The 21,452-nt window shown below is 40.9% G+C and overlaps 1 protein-coding gene across 1 annotated transcript in view; it reads left to right on the top strand.

Annotated features, from left to right (window-relative positions):
* Positions 1-21,452, top strand: part of ImpE1 (Ecdysone-inducible gene E1) — a 35,603-nt gene that overhangs the window by 574 nt on the left and 13,577 nt on the right. The window contains exons 2-3 of the mRNA XM_019057192.2: positions 11,078-11,222; positions 18,119-18,250. Of these exons, the coding sequence (XP_018912737.2) occupies positions 11,078-11,222; positions 18,119-18,250 (277 nt within the window). The remainder of the gene's footprint in view (positions 1-11,077; positions 11,223-18,118; positions 18,251-21,452) is intronic.

Genomic DNA, 21,452 nt, shown 5'->3' on the forward strand with positions numbered 1-21,452 from the left:
TATTTTATTTAGTACCTATGAGCTTCCCCAGTGGCAAACCCAATTTTTTGTTCCCTAAAAAAATGTATTAAAAAAATTATGCATGACTCATATGACGAAGGTTACTACGTAATACGTGTATAAGAATTATAAACTAAAATCCAGGATTCAGACTGAGTCTTCACATACCCCCCCCCCCCCCTCCGCGGTGAGGATTTTGGCGTAGGGGATCTGTCTGTGGATATATGCACTGAAAAAAAAAATTGGAAAGTTTTACCAAAGTATAGTCTATTCTAACATGAGTCTCCTTGATTTTTGACACAGTGATACCGTTAGGTACGGATAACCAGACATCCGGTAGCACTCACCGTACTTTCAGTTAATGCAATTGGAGTCACGGTATTTGCTACCATAGAGCCTGTTGGTGATTGTCACATTCATATCAAATCATACTTCTTTTTTCGGTATGGGGTTGGCGGTCCCACTCATTCGAGCTAACTGTTCATGACTCTATTATGTCCATGAGTTTGTCAGGTGCAGCAACATCAGGCAGCTCTGATGTGTCGCGGGGGGTTTGTCACCTAAAAGGAGCAATTGAACGTCATTTTTAGTAAGGATCTACAATTCCTGACCCATTAACAAAGCACCCAAAGCATCTACCTGCGTAGAGAAACTAATGGTACATACGTTGTTTCTAAAATGAGCCAAAAGTTGTGATTCTTTATCGCAATATGTAGTCCAATTATTATCCGTTGGAACTCTCTTTGGGGCATACCAGACATCCGTGGTACCCTTTTGGTAAATACCCGGGAAGCCGGGGTGTTTTAGGATGGCATGCTCACCGGCGCTCCTATATCCGCGGGAAGAACGCTTTGATTGACCTCGATCCGTTGGGAACCCGCAGAGAGAACTGCCGGCCCTTGTGGTCGGAGAAGTTAAGGAGCTTGGAGTAGGGGTCGGAACCCATTCGCGCGCTAATGAACATCGTGTAAGCTCCCTCCTGCGGGCGGGCGCAGGCGGTCCGATGAGTTATACGGATCGGGTCCATTTATTCACTTCTAAAAAAATAGAGAAGTAAAGTCTAATTCCAAAATGAGAGAAAGAAAAATAATTGGGGACTTTTGACGATGGCTTTAATCGGTAATTTTGGGCCCAGAGAGTCACTCAAAAATTTCCTCTCAAAGTCCTCCAGCTGTGGGGTGCCCTCTCTGCATCCTCCAATCTACGAATCTGCAACTATTTAAATCATTTGATGACGTCTTACAGTTCTCTCCGTCCGAACTTTTTGCCACGGGTGAAGACTTTTTCTGAACCTGTTAAAATTTGCCTCCACCTGACACGGCTATTGCGTTACCGTTATCATAGAAATGCAACTTTTGAGTCGCGTCTTTTTCTTTCAATCCTGTCCTTGTGCTTTGTGTATCGCATTTTCCCCCGAAAAAGTCTAACTGCGGAGGGTTACTCTAATACCTACATGTTAGAGCTTTCCCGTTTGTTTTTCATCGTAAGAGACCCAATGACCATACTCTCTACCAGCGTTCCTAGTTTCACCATCGATATGCAACTTGGCGAAGACGACGAAAACCGCGGATGATTCTCCTGAATATTGCACCTGCATGAGTCGGTTGTTGAAGGGTGGTGGGAGGGGGGGGGGGGGATAAACGCCGCTAATGCGGGGCGGATAGCGGATTTGGGAGCCCGAATTTTGGACGGAGTCAGAGTGCTCAACAACAACAATAAATCCTCACAACGGGCGTGCGAGATCATCACCGACGAGCACAATAAGTAGCCGAGTATCCGACCCGGGTTTTCGTTTGCCCGTCGACATGCATAATGTCTAAAAACGGCCCGGGAGCCAAGTATCTTCACCAAACCGCTAACAAACCAAGTGAACGTTACCTCCATCAACGTCCAACTCCCGAATAATTCTCCGCCCGAGTGTGGCACACCGTTCTCAACTGACCAGACGTTGCCGAGATCTCGAAAAAAGAAAGAAAAATAAGAGTGCGTCAGATAATGGAAGTCGAAAATGACATCGTGTTCGACGTCATGACCAGACAGCTTGTCTGGTATGGTCATGTAAATAGGATGACCGAAGAGAGGCTGCCAAAAAGGATGCTTGATTGGGTTCCTCCTGGGAGGAGACGTAGGGGACGCCCAGTGAGAGGTTGGCGACAGGGGGTGTTGAGTGAGATGAAGGAGTGCCAACTTCCTGATGACCTGTGGGAAGACCGAGCTTTGTGGCGATTAGGCGTCGTAAAGCGCCAAAGAGCGCTATAAAAGCGACTCATATGTATGTAAAATAAGAGAAAAGAGAGAGATAGAAGAATATATTTTAGATGCCTGATAAAAAGGTTATTATGACATAATAATTTATGTAGTTTAGAAATTACATCTGAGATACGTAAGCTATAATAAGCTAATCGAAAACACAGGAAAAAGCGGAAACAAGGCTAAAAATACACAATAAAAGGCAGGACGTTTCGGTACCTTACGGCACCATTATCAACTGCAAAAATAATTAAAAATAAAAAGAAATTAAAATAAAAACCAGCAAACGGCGCGGCGTTACATCGTGAAATTGGTAAATGAGACCCAAAGTCATGACCAATGGTGAGTCTCATTTACCAATTTCACGATGTAACGCCGTTTGCTGGTTTTTATTTTAATTTCTTTTTATTTTTAATTCTTTTTGCAGTTGATAATGGTGCCGTAAGGTACCGAAACGTCCTGCCTTTTATTGTGTATTTTTAGCCTTGTTTCCGCTTTTTCCTGTGTTTTCGATTATCGTTTCCGTTTCGGGCTGCTTTCACATACCCTTTGTTTTCCACTATAATAAGCTATTGGATTAATATTTCAAATATAGACCACCTGATTCTCTCATCCAAAAGCGTTGGATCAATGGCTCTTGCACTGATTATACCACGAGATCTCGAAAAAAGAAAGAAAAATAAGAGAATAGAGAGAGATAGAAGAATATATTTTAGAATGCCTGATAAAAGGGTTTTTATGACATAATAATTTATGTAGTTTAGAAAGTACATCTGAGATATGTAAGCTATAATAAGCTATTTGGTTAATATTTCAAATATAGACCATTTGATTCTCTTATCCAAAAGCGTTGGATCAATGGCTCTTGCACTGATTATACCATGAGGAATGGACTTTTAGACTCAATTTGTTAACGTTAGGACGGGAATGAACTTAATTTTAATAGTAAGTGTTTTTCTCATCTAGTTCCGTCATACACGGTCTAGTTAGTCATATAGCCTCTCTAATTTTATTTTATATTACCTTATTTTCTTTTTGTTTTTTAAAAAAATGTACCTGTTTTCACCATTTATTTCGTTTGTGTTTATTTGATTTTATTAATTTTCTTTGTGTATTTTTTATTCATACCATACAGGTATCTTGTTTTTTTTTTATATTAATTTCATTTTCTAAACACGATAAAATCACCTCACAGTCTTTTTTTCCCACTTTATTTGGCATCTATTCCTTTATTCACTTTGTAAGTTAGGAATCCACAGCCATAGATCCAACACTCTTAATTCCGTCGAAAATCTGCTCATGAGAAGCGCGAAGCGCCCCCACCCCCCCCCCCCCCCCCCCCCCAAGAAGTTGGACCGCGAAGCGGTCGGGAAGCGCAGTGCGCACCTCACAGTTCTGTCAGAGGCAGATCCCTTGGTATCCATCCAAAAGTGTCCATTTATCTGCAACAATTGGCCATGGTGCTGATTGTCGGCGAGTAATATAAGCCGCGTTCGGACCGTTCGGTTCGGAATCAACATCATTGAACACCTAAACTGCTGCTGTTTACACCGAGATTTACACTCGATACACGTCCCTGTTGCCGCCGCTCACTTTTTATGACTTTACACATCTTACCAGCGTGTCAGTTTTACGGCTGGCGTTGATAAATAGTAGGTACAATTTTTAAGCACAAACACCTTGTTTCTAGGTAAAGAGACGGGTGCGTTGATAGAGCGCAACTTCACCCAGGCGGTTTTTCAAGGAAGTAGCGTCCATAACGGATAAATTTTCATTGTCACTTATTGTCCTCAGTATTCAGTTTTTGCACTTGCATTCATTTTTCATAGCATTTTTTTTAAAACAATTATTCTCTTAAACACACATGTTCAATGCTTCAAATACTCACATTCCCAATCATATTTTAATTTAATTTGTTATCTTGCTAATGTATGATAGCCATACAAACTCAAGCTTGGAATCCACCTTGCGGCGATACAACTATGCCGCTATGTTAGAGTCCCTATCAGCTGGAATTAGAATTGCAGGCTGATTGAAATGGTAGTCACTTCGTCGCGTCTGTGTGCTCCAAGTACGCATGCCACTCATGGTGATACCACTATTCGACCACGTGGGAGCTCGTGATGCCTACACCAAAAATTGAAGGCGAACTGACATGGCGTTAAAGTCATCTCTTTCCGTTCGGTAATAAGCCATTATTTTTACGCGTTCTAAATAAGAATACCCTTTACACGAAAATAACGCTACCCGACCCTTATGGCACCCTCGAGTGCAAATTTTTGACGGTTTCGTTAGGTTTGCGCAGAGATATCATTATGCAATTGTTTCATTAGGACGCACATTTCTGAAATCAGCGCTCCTTCATGTATGGCGGGGTAGTGCTTCCATTTCTTTTCGTTGCCTGCACTGCCGTGCTAAGGAAAAACGTCGTATGAACCTTTAGGCGTTGCCAAATTTCCTTAGATAAGACACGAATTTCCTGGTAAACTTATTCCTATTTTCCTTCCAATTTTAAGATAATTTTGTTCGCAATTTCACCTAAAGTTCCTGGAAGTCTCAACGAGAAGTATTCATAACTTGCCTAAAAAATAAAAATTTAATCAAAGGTAATTTGACAACTCCCGAATGGTCATACGGCGTTTTTCCTCAGCACGGCAGTGAAGGAGACAACAGAATTGGACGAAAACTCTTTCAGCGTATGGTAAGGTAACATTGCGGTAGTTTGAAGACCCGGCTCGCCCGGCTAGATTCAGGTTCTATGTCTCGAAGCTCCCACAATGAAGTTAGAACTAGGTAGGACCGCATGACATGGTGGCGTCTCAATCATTTTGCAGGTGCGATCGATCCTCGTTTGACATACGTTTCCCGTTACAGTCACCAGACAGCACTGTTGTCGATCTCGGATCGAAAACTGTCCTGGAGATTAACCGTGTCATTAGTATCAGTGTTGACATTAATTTAGTTCCGAGGAGCTGCGGGTCCTGTCAGATAACGCGTACCATTTTCGTGACTGCCACAGTTACACATAAAATCATATTTCTCAAATTCGCCAGATATCATATGCCCGTGACATCACTCGTTCTTGAATATTGCATATTAGCTATCTTGTCGCTTCTGATTGAAAAAGAATTTAAAAAAAGGAAAGGTAAAATACCATTCTCTCCAGGTTCAAAATTTTCAAAAGGGTCTTTTTGTGATGCTATTTAAATTAAAATACCCGCTTGGGCAGGAGAAAGAATGCCAGTGCTTTCACTAGCACGGGTGAACTACTGTGGTGCTCCTGGATTCGGGTGCCGTAATTTTAAGGTATGAAAATAGCACAGAAAAAACTTTTAAAAAAAGGAAAAAAGAGAAATTTGTAAAGCTGTGTCTACAACTGCAGGTCAGCTTGAGCACCACGGCAACATTTTCTGCATACCTATTTTCTATTTACATTTTCTGATCTTGTTCGGAACTCGCGGGAATTGGCTACCAAGTGATTAAGTTGCGCATCATTTGAAAAATAAAAAAAAAATAAAAAATAAAAAATCAAGAGAAACTGTGCGCTGAGATTTTAGCAGCTAATAATTTTACTGCAGACGGTAATAGGTGATATGAAGAGAACTGTAAACTCCCCTCACCGCACTTCGGAAGATGCGTTAGATTCGGAGCCTGCTGATTCATGTCTGCTGGATCGGCCCCTTCTATACGGGTCCATTGTTTTGGAATTTTCAAAAAAAAACTAAGCACTCAAGTTTTGTTCCAAATTTATAAGCTAAAAATATGAAATTACCATATTTTGGCGGCAGTCAGATTCGTTTAACCGTCTGCAGAGCTGCGTGTCGGCGAGTCACGGTACGAGCGATGAACTTCTTCTTCTCTTCCTCTTCCTCTTCTTCTTCTTCTTCTTCTTCTTCTTCACACGCACGGTGCAGCGACGCTCTGTCGTCAAGGGAGACGCAGCGTGCCAAGTAGGTATGCGCGCCTCTCGTTGCGTTTTGTTTTTTAATTCGTTTGAATACACATGAGATAGAAACGTAAAAACGGGACAAATTTCTCCGTTACACCCCTCCCTTCCCCTCCCACTGTAGGCGATAGCCACTAGTACCTTCCGGACTCCGTTCGGATATTTTCGGCTGTTTCAGAATTTTTCTGGGATGTCTTCGATCCTTTTCGGGTGTTTGCTACTGATGACGTCATCAGATATCCCGTTCACGGCGTCATCCAACAAGGGTAGATGACGGCATTAGTATACCAGTCGCTGACTTTTGTGGGGTGTTAAATTTTGGGTATTTCCAGCTATATTTGGGCCTTTTCGGCCATTTCCCGCTGATTTTGGCTCGGCCAATATCGGCTGTTTTCCGCTGATCATACCATCGAGATGTCGCAGGCATATAGTGAAATTAGGCATTTTGTCAAATGTCTAGGCAGATAGTCAAATTTTGAAAATTTTGTGAATTTATGGCGAAGAGCTCACGATTTTTCACTATTTTTGGAAAAGTACCTAATCAAGGCTACGAACTCTTTTTGTCTCTTTCTCTTCAACTGCTTCTCATATTTTTAAATGTTGAAATTCCAAAAATTCTGTATTTTACGACATGCTGAAAATTTCAAGATCAGTATCTCTTCAGGAGCTAAAAATAGTTTAAAATACTATCGTGTGCGCAAATTTTTAATGAAAATTTTTTCTTGCAGGAGCAATGAATTATTTCGTCTGAAATTAGGAAAAGAATTAGAATTTCAATCTGAGTTGGAATATTTGACTATTTGCCCAGGCATTTGACAAAATGCCTGATTTTACTATTTGACACTCGTTGATACCGTTACTGGGTTACATATTATTTTCGGCTACATTAAGCTTTTTCCGACCAATTCCGGTTGATTTGAAGCTGATTTGGGGAGGGAGGGGAGGTTACCTTTCGGAAACCCTCGCTCTCTTTTGCTATTCCCATTTTAATGTGAAGTTCAAAGTCTCTAGGTAAAGTTCACGGCTTCATACTATAGTGCCATTTTTATTTTTATTTTTGCAAAGAAAAATAAATTACCTTGGTTTGAGTAGGAGAAAAATAGGTCGTAACGAAACGATTTTTTGCATAGAATATGATCGTTTTGGTAACTTCTTACTTATTACTTAAATAATGGCGGCATTCTTGAGCCTCTCTATTTCCTCTCCAATAGCTGGAGGTATGAAAAGCTTTCGTTCTGGGCCCAATTCTTAAGGGAACTTTATATGTATCTACAACAAGACCATACGGATCAGCGAAACATAAGCCGGCATCCACCCACACATCTGCCACAATCAAGTGTTTATATTTGCATACCGAAGCAATTTGAATGAAAAATCTTCCCAAAAACAATGAGGCAGGTCATGAGAATTTCTAAAAAATAAGTGAACTGATTCACGAATCAGTGCCTCCAGGAAAAAAAAGCTAAGATGCATAGAGATGACCAGATATTTCGCACTGATAAGAGCTTTGTTTGGCTACCCAACAGGGGCGTGAACGTAATTATAAAATAATCAACCACGATCACAGCTTTAGTAGGGCACAGCAGAGCTCGCTATTATACGCTATGAAGAAAAAATGGTAATTTCCGCTACCACGGTGTCCATCAGCACCCGTGTTGCCAGTATCTACAGAATTTAGTGTAGCAAAATATGTAAATGCATTAATGCTCATTTAGGACTAATCTATCTTTTGTCGTAGCGAAAAAATGTAGTTCCTCTTTTATGGACATAGAAAGATACAGGGTGGCCCAGACCTACCGTACCAAGCCTTTTTCTTGGTTATTTTAGATCGGGCGACGTCTTGGCTCCAGTTAGTGAGAAAGCATGACTTTCTCTGATAAATTTTCAAAACTCATGCAAAGTGTCCGGAAAGTGGCAACGGGTGCTGGTTGTCAGTAACAATGCACCAACGTCCACCGACGCAACGGCGGCGATGCGACGCACACTGGAACTGATGCCCGGTTTGGGGCATCAAAGCTACTGAAACTTGAGAACGTCCGCGAATTTACACCAGAAGATGCCCGTTTTCCCAAGCCTGTGTTTTTTACGAAAACCATAGTATGTCTCCAGTATTTGTCATAAAAAATGCCGGTACCTTTAGTGTCGGAAGTGTTTAGTAATACTCATACTTTTTTACATCAGGAAAGGGCTAAAGAATTTTTGAGAGCATAATAAATTTATTATTCAAGTATTTTTTCTTTACTTATGTGCATTTTCATTTTTTACGTCATTTATTCAATATGGTTGATCGAAAAAGGTTATGCTTAATAGTTGGTTTAAGAATACCTTTATTCTTAGACAATTTGGCACTGCGCGGAACAGCAGACTTTGACACCTGTTCTCACAGAGATGCAGTCGCTCGGTGTGAAGAAGTTTGATCTTCGGTATGCAGACAGCCTGTCATAAGTGTCATACCTACATCCCTCACAAGCTACCTTCTTTTACCTGATACTTAACGTTCCAATTTGGGATCTGGGTCCAATGATCCTTTGCTGAGGCCTAGATCCTATCACCCTCTTTCACGGATTCATCCTCCGGATAACATTTCAAAAAGCTCTCCTATTGCCTGTTAACTTTTTACCAAAGGCAATGACTTTTACTCGCGATGCATCTTATCATTACCAAAAATTCACTGAGAAAAAAAAACACACAGTTATTCTACGGTTACCACGATAGTAATGGCACCCAAGATTCCTCGGTAGTACAGAATCGTGGATTTTGATTATTGGAATGATGAGCACGGGGATGTTACCGTGTCCACCGTATTTTACCGTGGGCACAAAAATGGTACCATGAGCATGATTATGCCACTATGCTCATCAATAATCTTACCAAAATCCTCGGTTCAACTATCGTGAAATTCCGTGTGACATTACTACCGTGGAATAACCGTGTTTTTTTCTCCGTGCTTTGATCCTGAAAAAAAAGTCGCTTTGATCTAGAGACCAGACTCTTAATAACGTTGACAAGAAAAAATACTCTTGATTCAGGTCGGATTTTTCCTTGAATCAAAGAGCCAAGCTTCTTGATTCAAGCGTATTTCCTTTTGATTCAAGCAAAAATCCGAATGAATCAAGATAATTTTTTCTTGTCAATGTTTTTAAGAGTCTGGAATCTAGACCCAAGCGACTTTTTTTTCCAGTGATGTGTCCCCCAGACCCTCAAATATAACATAAAACCCCACAAAACCCCGGATTAAATAGCGATGAAAACATTCCTTTGACGAGAGGCAAACTTGGAGTGAGGGTGATAAAACTGGCCGTGAGCACTACTATATGAAAGAGTATAAAAAGTGAATGAAACTTGAGTTTTGACGAGCTAAGCCGGTAATCGGCTCCAGTGTGCGACGCGCGACGTCGCTAGAAATGCGTGGTTCGAGCGCGAATCTTAAATCACATTTATTTCCTTAGCCTCTTTGCCACCGCTCATTATAGGGAAAAGTAAGTGTCATTTGCCTTGACAAACGCCATATCTTCAACGTCTCAGAAAAATAAAAACAATGGCTGGTAATCAGCCGGCTCGACTAACAGTATCCTTCCGATTTAAAGCAGTTTGCTCTCTAATGAGTGTTTTCCTCACCTCCGACGCTTCCTCCCCGATCCCACGTATATACCTACTTCCCAGCGGTCTCGTCTCAGGCTCTTCTTTTTATAAGCTGCTCAGGGTCTCCGACAACTTCGCCTTCGGATTCGGAACACTGATGGGGAGCATAAGGGGACCCTAGACTGCTTGAATTTTAAAAGTTTAGGGTCCCCTGAGCAGTGTTCGAAACTCACAGGCGCCAACGCACCAAATGCGCCTAAAAGATCGGCCATGGCGCCTAAAAAATGAAAGCTTTGCGCCAACGTGGCCCCTAAAAATTGCACCCTAAAAATCTGGATTTTCACAGGAAGTCACATAAAGAAAGAAAAACAAATATATTTGAATTGAAAAAACTCAGAATTTTCAGCACTACAAGTGAAAGCTTGCTTTTTCTATTCTTCACGATTTCATTCTTAGCGCTTTTGACTTCGCCAAGTTACAGCTACTTACTAGTTCTGTTATGAAAACATCTTGTGTCTGACTTTTCACTAAATGCGCCATAATTTATGGGCAAAAAGTCAATTTGGCTCCTAAAAAATCTTCAATGGCGCCTAAAAGTCGGGCTTGATGCGCCACATGGCTCCTAAAACTCAAAGGTGAGTTTCGAACACTGCCCCTGAGCCTCATTCTTTGGGGGGGTCACGGGACCATCAAATTCGGGTCCCCAGAGCCAATCACCTCTATAAACATATTTCTCCTAAGTCTCTACGTCAATTTCGTAACCTGATATATTGCAGAGCGGGGCTCTACCTCTGCCTCCAATCTTAAGGGATCAGAATTTTTTTCAGGGATGGGGCAGTTATGGACTTCTTGGTGTCGATTACAAGGTTAAAATTTTTCGTGTTTTTTAACTTTGATAGAATTTTTTCAAATTTATGCCAGGAATCTCGAATTTTAAAATCAGGGCTCCGCTAAATCCCCTAGAGGGCACCGGGGAGGGGGGCTTCGGGACTTCGATTCCTTGGGATTAATTCTCTTTTAGTTTCCGCGGTCCCCGATCTAGTCCGACCTTTAATAACCGTAAAAAAAGCCTGGTAAGGGTGCTGTATGGGCCACATTTTATAGGACGTAACCCTTTCTCCCCTCTACCCATTAGTGGGTATTCTTCCATCCTTCCATCGAAAACTGAACTAAGAAATTTCTGGGTCCTCCGCAAATATTTTTCGCTCTAGTAAAATTGTCATAAATATTCATTACTTTTTCCGCATTTCTGTGGCAATTGCGACATTTTACAGTAATCAAATGTTTTGTGTATTTCAGATGTGCTTACTGTTGAATGGATCAGAATTAGGGGAAACCTGCGCGGCTAACGAGGATTGCTCTATCGAAAACAGCCACTGCTATTCGGGGAAATGTTCGTGTCTTCCATATTACGCTTCCTACAACTACACAGTTTGCCTTCAATGTAAGTTCAAACCGATCATATTTTATAACTATTCATCCGTCCACACACAAAAAAAGAAAAAAAATCTTGTAGCCAATAGTGCCAGCAAAATAAAAAATCTCAGTATTAGAATCACTGTGCGGAGGAGAGTTTTAAAAATAACTGGTCCCGTACACTGGAAAAAAAACACATTGGATCTAGAGTCCAGACTCATGAAAACATTGACAAGAAAAAATACTCTTGATTCAATCAGATTTAAGCTTAAATCAAAAGGAAATCCGCTTAAATTAAGAGGCTCGGTTCTTGATTTAAGCAAAAATCCGATTAAATCAAGAGTATTTTTTCTTGTCGATGTTTTTAAGAGTCTGAACTCTAGATCCAATGTGTTTTTTTTTTTCAGTGTACGCAGTTCACGCGTCGATCGTGCGTAAGCGTAACCCAAGAACATCGCTCCTTAGGCTCCTAAGGGGACCGATTTTTTTTTAATTTTAACAAGTTTTAAAAACGTAATAGTGCGCAAAAGTCGCATATCCACATCACCTTAAAATATTTTTGGAAAAAAAAAAAATTAAATTCCATGGAACCAAAACTGATCAGTCTCTCAGGTTTCAACTTGAACCAGAACCCGAATTCGAAGTTGAAAGAACCGGAACCAAAATTTCCGTATCTTCGGACCTGGCACCCTATTTAGAATTCCGCTCGTTTCGCAGCTCTGCTAGAGATTCAAATCGACGTATTCCTGCCAAACGGAACTATGTGCATTACAACATAAGCCCTGTAATGCATATATTCTTTATGGGTCTCAGGACTCATGTTTTAATGCACACAGTTCCGTTTGGCAGAAATACGTCCAAATAATAGACAAAGGCGCCGCAGTTGTTCACGCCGAGCCAATGCACTGCTCGCGGAATTTCCTGACTTTCCCGCTATCCCAGAACGCCAAACATCCTGCTGCTTTGTCTTTCCTCCGTTTTCATACTTGATCGTTACAAGTCTTTCTTATATCTCAGAGAATCGATTTAAACTGAAAAAAATTCACAAGATTTGGATTACAGTAAGACAAATTGACCGGCATTTTGTGTTCATATGGGAAATATATGGTGATAGGTCAAAATGTCCAAAAAAATGTCCAAAAGTCAAAATGTCCAAACCCTGAATGCCCAAAAACTAAGAAGGCTAAATATCAGTAATGTCCAGCAGACAAATAAGTCCAAAAGTAGGCAAATGTCCAAATGTGAGATTAGGCATTGATTGAGTTGTCATTGGATTTTTGGGTGCAGGTTGGCAAGCTGTTTGTGAATGCAGCCATAGAAACAGATGCGTCGGATAATGAAGAGATGCAGGTTAGGAAAATATGGTGATACAATTTTTCATGAGAGCAGGCAAATTCTTACTTTTAAAAATGCAATGTGATTTATTTTCCGAATTTTAAGTGATATTGACAAACATAACAAACATGTCTTATATTACCCCGTTTGTCATGAAAAGCCAAAAAAAAAAAAAAAAAAAAAAAAAAAAAAAAAAAAAAAAAAAAAAAAAAAAAATTATTATTGTCCATGACAACTTAATTTGGACATTCACCTACTTTTGGACTTGTTTGTCTCCTGGATATTACTGATATTTGGCCTTTCTAGATTTTTGGGCATTCAGGATTTGGACATTTTGACTTTTGGACATTTTTGTTTGGACATTTTGACCTATCACCAAATATAACACAGATTAATCTGAACCTGCGGTCAATATTTTTGTTTGGTTTTCTTTGGATTGCAAGGATCAAATGATTGGGTTACGTTGTACAAATCTTTAGGTCGAAAATTGACAACCTTGTAAAAAATCAAGCGCAAGCCGCCAGGATCGGACCTGAATCTCAATGGTGATACTTAGTTAGTTAGTTGATTTATTTATAGACACTCAGCATCCTAGGCTATTAATAGTTCTATGTGCTAGCCACTCTCAATTCGCTACCTCGAGTGACAGCGGCAGAAACAAAAGTACATCAGCAGGACACTTTCTTTATCCCCAGATGTCTCCGAGTAACCTACTGTTCCGGTCTACTTAACCAAAACTTCGATCGATCAACCTAGTCCTTTCGGTTAATCCGACCGAAAAAAGGTACTACGAATTATCGATGGTAATCATAAACCACGGGAATTTTTGACCGTGTGGCTCAATGTCAGGCTCCCCTCAGCGAGCCTGGAACAGCTAATATTTTTATCCATAATCCACCTGAACTTGCGTGAAATCAATGTGACAACTATGGAACGTGAGCTCAGTCAATGGGAGCCGACGAGAGTGTGTCACTTTCAGCTAATCGAATTTAACTTCAATGAGTTGCTCGTGGTTTCTTTTTCCAACGGGTACAACAGGCCCGTTACGCTTCTGCCCATCCCCCCCCCCCCCCCGCATCCGGCAATAATCAAAGAGTGATTAGATTGATGCAAAGCTTGAAGCGTTTTGACTTTCCACCGGGGAGAGAGCGGGGAGCGGGAAAATCATTTACAAATTGAATCATGGTAATTGGTTGTTGAGCGTTGACGCAGGCCCCGAATAAGGAACCGATGAGAGCTGAATTATCCGGCCGAACACGCGATGCGTCGGATCAAGCCGAGAAATTCCTCCGGATCCATCCCGATTTCATGGGGAAATTCGATGGTCGGGTGACCGCTCGGCAACGGTGCCGAGTAGCGGTTTGATTTCGGGCTACAATGCCTGCTCCAGTTTGACAGCAATGATTGGCAGTCGTTGATTCTGCCGGTGCATCCGCGCCATTATTATCATAACCACTCCGAGAAAAGTAAATAATAGACTGCGCAATTATCACTCTTACAGAGAAAGATATGTTTTGTTTTTAGTTTCTTGATCCTTAAAGAAAACCTGCTAAAATCCAGGGCTTCGCGCTTGTTTCATGAATGAATGAATGAATGAGACCCAATTTTCTAAATTGATATCAGCTAGACACAGAAAGAAAAACCGGGATTCGTTTTAGCTAACCTACTTGCATGTACAATTTCACTGCACAACTTTTTCCGAGAAAACTTGGTCGAAGCAAAAAAATCGCATCTAAATAACTTGAAAAATTCTAAAAGAAAACTTTGTAATTAAATGACATGACATATAAGCATGATACATTTTGAGATTTTCTCTGTCTCCTCCTGCTTGTGGTAAGAAGAATGTTTTAATGCAGCCTCTAAAATAGTGAGCTAAATACTTCCAGTATTGGACCACAGAGATAGTTCGATTGTCAAGAAGGGGATGATACCACTATTCGACCACGTGGGAGCTTCTGTTGCCTACACTAAAAATTGAAGGCAAACCGATACGTCGTTAAAGTAACCGCTTCTCGTTTGGTAAAAAACTCTTCTTCGTCTGACTCTTGAGTGATCGTGCCATTGCACGACGAAACCACTATTCATCCTCTTGGGAGCTTGTGTTGTCTACGCTTTTGAAGGCGACGCAACATGCCGTTCATTTGATCTGTTTCCGTGTGGTATAAAGTTATTTTTTTAGTGTGTTCAGAGTCTCTCCTCAATTTGCTCTTTCTCTTTTTCTCTTTTTTCCTCGTTCCTCCTTGATTTCATCTTCATTCTCTTTTCTTCTTCTTCTACTACTTTCTCATTAAATCTTTTTCTCAAATAAAAGATTAAAAAAAAAAAAAAAAAAAAAAAAATCCTCAACAAATAAAGCTTGCACTGTAACAAAATATTTTTGCCTTTTTGCAAAATGCATGTACCAGTATTACTTGGATCACATTTTGCAAAAAGGAACCACTATCTCTGGCTCTCCTATAAAAACACATATCTGCACAGGGAAACCAATGTCATGTATGCTGTTTCTAAAATGGGCAAGAAATAGTGGTTCCTTATTGCAAAATGTAATCCACTTATGATTCCCCTCAGAATTACAAACTTACCTCCCTCTCACTTCGCTCCGCATTGGGCCTGTTGCAAGCTTCAGCCAGGGCAAAAAGTAGAGTTAATCCTCGTAGAAAATGGCTCCAAAATTACGATGAGCGCATCTGGAAAATCAGCAATACAGTCTTGACTTCATAATTTGCGTACGTAATATGCGCTTTTTTTGAGCATCCTGCTTCAAAAACGATGCTGCAGAACAGATGAACATTCCGTGAGAAGCGTCGTTCCATCCAGCCCTTACGCACTAGGATGCTACGCAATATTCAACACGGCCGACGCGACAATATCCCGCCAAAACACACGTGACGAGACGGGATTTTATCAACCGACGTGTTATTTACATTTTCCTGGCGTTTATGAAGACCATGATGCTTCATCACGATTTGCGCGCGGACGCGTCAGCCATGCTGAATATTGCGTAGCATCCTAGTGTGCAAGGGTTGACTTAAATGATTCCTCTACCGAAATATTCACCTGTGCCGTAGTATCGTTTTTGAAGCAGGAAGCTTAATAAAACGCATATTTCTTAGGCAAAGAGTGAAGTCAGGAGTATATTGCAGACTTTCCGGCTGCGCTCATTGTGATTTTTGAACCATTTTCCTTAGGCAACAACTTTTATTCTTTTTGCTCTGGTTGAAAGTTGCAACAAGCCCATTCCTTCAGTTTGGTGCATTAAACGTAGTATCAAAATATGCCTCTTCAATGCAACGCGAAACGAAAGGGAAAATTGGGGGCTAGGAGGACGAGGCGCATAAGTGCAGTTTTTGAAAAAATGGAGATATTGATGATTTTAAGTGAAACTACATATAGTCTTAATGAATATCCTGTGAAAAATTCGCTGCCAAATTCCAATTTTTAAGTATCAAAAAGTCACTTTGAACTTTCTTTCGGCCATAAAGGTCCGTGTAATATGGAAACTTTGAACACGCATTTCTCGAAATGGCAAAAACTGCACTTATGCGCCTTGTCCTCCAAGCCACTCAATTGATGATTTTGCGCCACCAAGACTGGTGAGCGAGGCGGCAGGCGGAAAAAACGTCACAGGACGTAAGATAAAGTGTTAATGGACATCCATAGATGGCATCAGCGCGGCGAGAAAACTGAATTTGTCGGTTCTATGACCGAAGATAGTCGGGTCGCAATGACGGGCGGTCTGGGTTTTCTCTTTTCCTCCCTCTCTCTTTTGGCGGCAGCAGCCGTGGGTCCGATTTTCCATCACACAAATACAAGCCCCGCTTCCTTTACGGTCACTAGCGTCGCGTCGTGATCGGGAGCTTGTGAGCTTCCAGAATGAAGTAAGTAGAGGAGAGGAGCATACACGAGACGTCAGGTGATGACGGAGATATCTAGTTCCCCTCGGAAGCTTTTGCTCACGATTTGTGGGTCAGGTAGCGCATGGACGAAAGAAGCAACTCGGTCAGGTACGAGATATTTTCAAGTAGCTTCCAGTAGTCGGCTAATTGGTTTTCACAAGTGTAACATTATTATTTTCGTTGTTAAATTCATCGGTAGAAAGTAAAATTTACCGAATGGTTTTTCGTCCCGTAACTTGGGAGCCTGCCGCTCGGTAAAGCATGTGCAAAAACGATGTGTCACTGTTGTCACAACGACCTGTCTCAAAAATGGCGTCGTTACACAACGTTGTAATAGAAATTTTGCGCATTTTTCCGCCGGGTGGGCTTTAATTCGTCAAGAAACGAAATAAACTTAGAACAATTATTAGAAGCCAGAATTTTTCCACGTGCCCTCGTCTGGTGAAAATCTTGAGTGAATGGTTTCCTCGCCGATGTAGCCGATTGGGCGGGGATATACAGGATTAGGGTTCTACAGGAGATGTCCTTAACTACAACAAGTGTAAATAAATGCGCATAGCTCGGACTTCGAATGCAGGTTGGAGGCTAGGAATTACATGAGAATCAACGATCGTATAACTTTTAAAAAAAATGTTTTTCACACCCCGTGCAATACCAACAATACGCAGGCAGTATGGAAAATGAGGAGTTTACGATTACGCATTGTAAATCGTCAAAGAATATTGTTTTGTTGAGATCATTTTTAAAGTTCAACGTCAAAAATTGCGAATATATGCATGTTTTAAATCATGTTGGAAAATACATCTTAAGTACACTTTTTCGGGCAAAATTGGCTCCAGCGACTTACCTACTAGTATCATAGCAATTAATTATAATTTTCGTAATTCAGGGCTTTCTTGAGTCTCGGCTCCGAAAATGGCGGTTTTAAAGGGAAGGAGCTTTTTCGTTAACTTTTGACCGCCGACCATTTTATGCACTATTGTCCGTATTTGCCGTACTTACACCAATGTAAAAGTTTTCTCTGATGCTTACTTTTTGCTCATTCATGTAAGGTAATAAGTTTTTCGGCAATATCCATACTGCACCTCGAAGAGCGCGGCACCTAGAGCTGAGCTTTTCGGAATGCAGATATTGCAGTTTTATACAATTTTTTATCATGTAATTTCCTAAAAAAATGAAGTCATAGTGATATATCAGCTTGGGAACGAGTTTTCTTGCTAAAATAAAGTTTGAGAATGTCTCATTGTTCAGCGTATCTTGACAAACGATTTTTTGTTCCTTTGCACTTGAATATAGTGTAATATTGGATTTATTACTCCTCTAAGAGAAATATTTTTAGTTCATTCTGGAGAATGAGACTCATTTAACTTCAGCTGAAATTTATGTTAAAGATTTCTAATATATTGGAAAAAAATACGCGTTTCCGAAACTTTTGTGACAGTTCGGAAAAAAGCGTAAATTTGGGGCCTCGGTTTCAGTTTTAAACTCGAAAACACACCATATCGAACTCCACAAGATTAAACGAAGAGATTCGCACCAAATTTTTTTATACCAACAACACATGAGGGACTTCCATTTGTGCTTTTATAACCGTACTAATAAACCATATTGACTCAGAAGACTTGATAAGAGTTTACAGTAAACTTATATACTTGTTTACGCTAACATGTAAAATTCGTCTGTTTCTATACAGCCACGTTGCTCGGATTTGAATGTCACGTGCCTGAGCAATGTTCACAAAAAGTAGCCAACAGCTCTTGCATACAAGGAACGTGCCAATGTGAGCAAGGCTTCCTCCAGTTTCGACGACACACCTGTCTAACTCGTAAGTTTAAAACCGTCTTATTTATATGTTACCCCATGATAATTTATCTTAATTTGCTTCACATATGGCATTGAACGTCTTCATTTTTTCGCACCACGTTTAAAGATTCGAAAAATCTAACCCGACATGGTAAGCGCTTTCAATTACCTGAGTAATAAACTTTTTCTTATCACAGAAGTTAGTTGGACTGAGGAGTTGCAGAAATGAATGAGAGTAACTAAGACTGTCTTTCAACATGAGCAGAGTCATGACGCGTTAAGGTTTATGAGTGAGGGGCTCATTGGCGGATCCAGCAAATTGGCAACATTGTATTTTCTCCATTTGAACCTATGGAAATGAATCGATTCTTTGAGGGCCCAGGTGCTTCGACAAGAATCGATGATTTAGCATAGGTTTAAATTGAGGAAATCCGGTGTTGCCAATTTACTGGACCCGCCTTTGGAGGAGCTCACCTAGTAGTTAAGTCTATAACCACCTCATTCACGAAAACTTAAACGAAGAGCTTAGGTTAGGTACAAAAACTCATGGCAAAAAGCTCGGCTCGAAAAAATTATATTCCCTCCTCCTCAATGAAAAAACAAACTCCATATATTTGAAGAGTAGCAGAAGTAAGTTTCGTGAATTTAAATTAAAATATGTGGCTACACCCCATGACTGCTTCGCGGTCCAGCCCTCCGAAGCGTTTCGCGCCTTAGACGTTATGCTTCACGCATTACTCTTATGATTTTATACATATTATAATATATAGAAGTAAGATTCGGAAAGAACGTTAACGAAGGCAGGTCAGCATTACACCAATCGCAATTACTTTACTAGCAGAGTATACCTACACTTTGAACAGTCTCCTAAAATGGACGTGCTTCTGCCAAACGGAACTATGTGCATTATGACGTGAGCCATGTTGAGCATATATTCTTACGGATTTCAGGGCTCATGTCTCAATGCACATGGTTATGTTTGGCAAAAATTCGTTCAAATATCTCATGAGGTCCTCGGAATTAATGCCGTGTTTTGACCTACACGTCACCAGCTCATTAAACACTCCGCCTCTCCTCTTACACACCTGGTGCTCTCTTTGCAAATACCATGACACTTTTCGCAAAGCTGGAAAAAAGGCAAACACTCCATTCCAACGGAACATGCTCTGATGGTGCCATCTCCAGCGAGGCCCCGCGTAGAATTTCTGAAGGAAGAGCTACCACCTCACATAAAAGCCGCGAATTGCCATAAGAATCTAATGGCAGCTACGCGGTTTTGTAAGAACGAATGCGTCACATAGATGACCGGTGGGCAATCGCCGGCCCCGCCGATGTGTGCACGGAAAATATTAGGCAAATATGACAACGGAAGTATGAGTTCATCAGAACGCGGTAGATGCCCTCTCCTCCCCGCCCCCCTCATTCCAACTTCATGGCAATGGTCAACGTCCTTAGCGGCGTTTTCTGCATGATGCTCTCCCCACTGGGAGCTCTCCCAATTTTATGGACATCTTCTGATTTCTATTTCCTCTTCCTGGAATTTATATCCTCTATTGGATGTCACCCTCTAATACCCGTGAGTCGCTCCTACAGCGCACTCTGACGCTCTGCGGCATCCAAACGCCGCATATGACCTATCGTCCCAATGACTATCAGGCAATTGACATGACGACGGTAAACCTTTTCGTTGACACCCTGCCTTCATCTCTTCATGAGACGTCCTCGTCGCCTTTTTTCGGGGGTTACTCAATCCAAAACTTGTTTCCGGTATCTCTCCACCGATATAAAAATATGATAAAATTAATTGTAATGAACTAATTTTCGCTATGCTAAACTCCCATGGTAAAAATTGGCAGTAGAATGAGTGTTCCAAAATACTATAGACCTAAAGCCGGCTGTCAGATTTCCAATAGCTTCTGTAGCCGGCTGTACAATTTCGTATAGCCTTTTATGGCCGATGGCTTGTAACAGCCAGACAATAAAGTTTATGCTAAACGTTACTAAATACGCATACTACGACTTAGTTAGTTTTTGGACTACCGCTCTCTTTTTGTGCCGTAGTATCTTGATTTATTTTGCGAGGAAAGCTCCGTACTTTTTAAGGATACCTGTCATTCTTAATATGTTGGAGCGCCTTTAATTCCTTATGATACTGTGCAATACATCTGGTGTGAAATAGTTGCTTCAGACGCCGTGGCACGCTGCGGCGCGGCGGGCGGGTAGAGAGTGCGAAAAGCGCATTGACGCCTACAAACCTAACAGGGATACTTCACGCATTGCGCAATGCGCCTACTGGTGCCTACAAACCTAACAGGGATACTTCACGCATTGCGCAATGCGTGAAGTATCCCTGTTAGGTTTGTAGGCGCCAGTGTGTCGCCGCTCCGCTTTGTGTCAGGCTCTAATATTTTATCTTGCGGAGTCAGCGTTTTTCAACTCATGTGTTTGCCCACTCTGTATGGACTATTCTCATTTTAATTGATGAATAAAAAAAATGTTTTAAAGGAAAATATAATGTGTGTTTTGTAAATATTAAGGTAGTTCCGTATCAAACTTAATTATTTCCAAAGCACACGAATTTCTACACAATTTCTTATAGCCTTTTATAGCCAATGGCGATAAAGTGTAAAGCCCGGCTGTATACTTTTTTATAGCTTCGTATAGCCCAGCTATACGATTTGCTCCGCTTTCTACAGCCAGCTATATGATTTTTAATAGCCTTCTTCAGTCGGCTATAAGAACTCCTATGGTATTTTGAAACGCAGCTACTATCGCCAATTTTTGCCAAGGTCTCATGTAATTAAACTATAGTGGGTTCAGGTGGGACTTCTGACGTAGACAGAATTATACATGATGATGAAGTAATGATGACCAAAGCAGCCCTGATGTAGGGTCGGGTCTACATTTAAAATAAGCTCAAAAAAAGAAATGAAAAATCAGTCCAGAAACAATGTAAAGAGTATTCCAAAATTGACAGTTGGATCAATCGGACGTATTTCTGCCAAACGGAACTATGTGCATTAAGACATGAGCCCTGAGACCCATCAGAATAAATGCATAACAGGGCTCACGTCATTACACATAGTTCCGTTTGGCAGAAATACGTCCAATTTTACTAGATCGTAATCCTTCCTTAAGAAGTTCCCAGAGTTCACTACGGAAGTTGCAGCAGTTTGCAGTCAATTTGCTCAATTTCTAGCTAGTCTTACAAATTAAGACCTGTT

The sequence above is a fragment of the Bemisia tabaci genome, chromosome 1 (genome assembly GCF_918797505.1).
Source record: "Bemisia tabaci chromosome 1, PGI_BMITA_v3".
Classification (NCBI taxonomy): Eukaryota; Metazoa; Arthropoda; class Insecta; order Hemiptera; family Aleyrodidae; genus Bemisia; species Bemisia tabaci.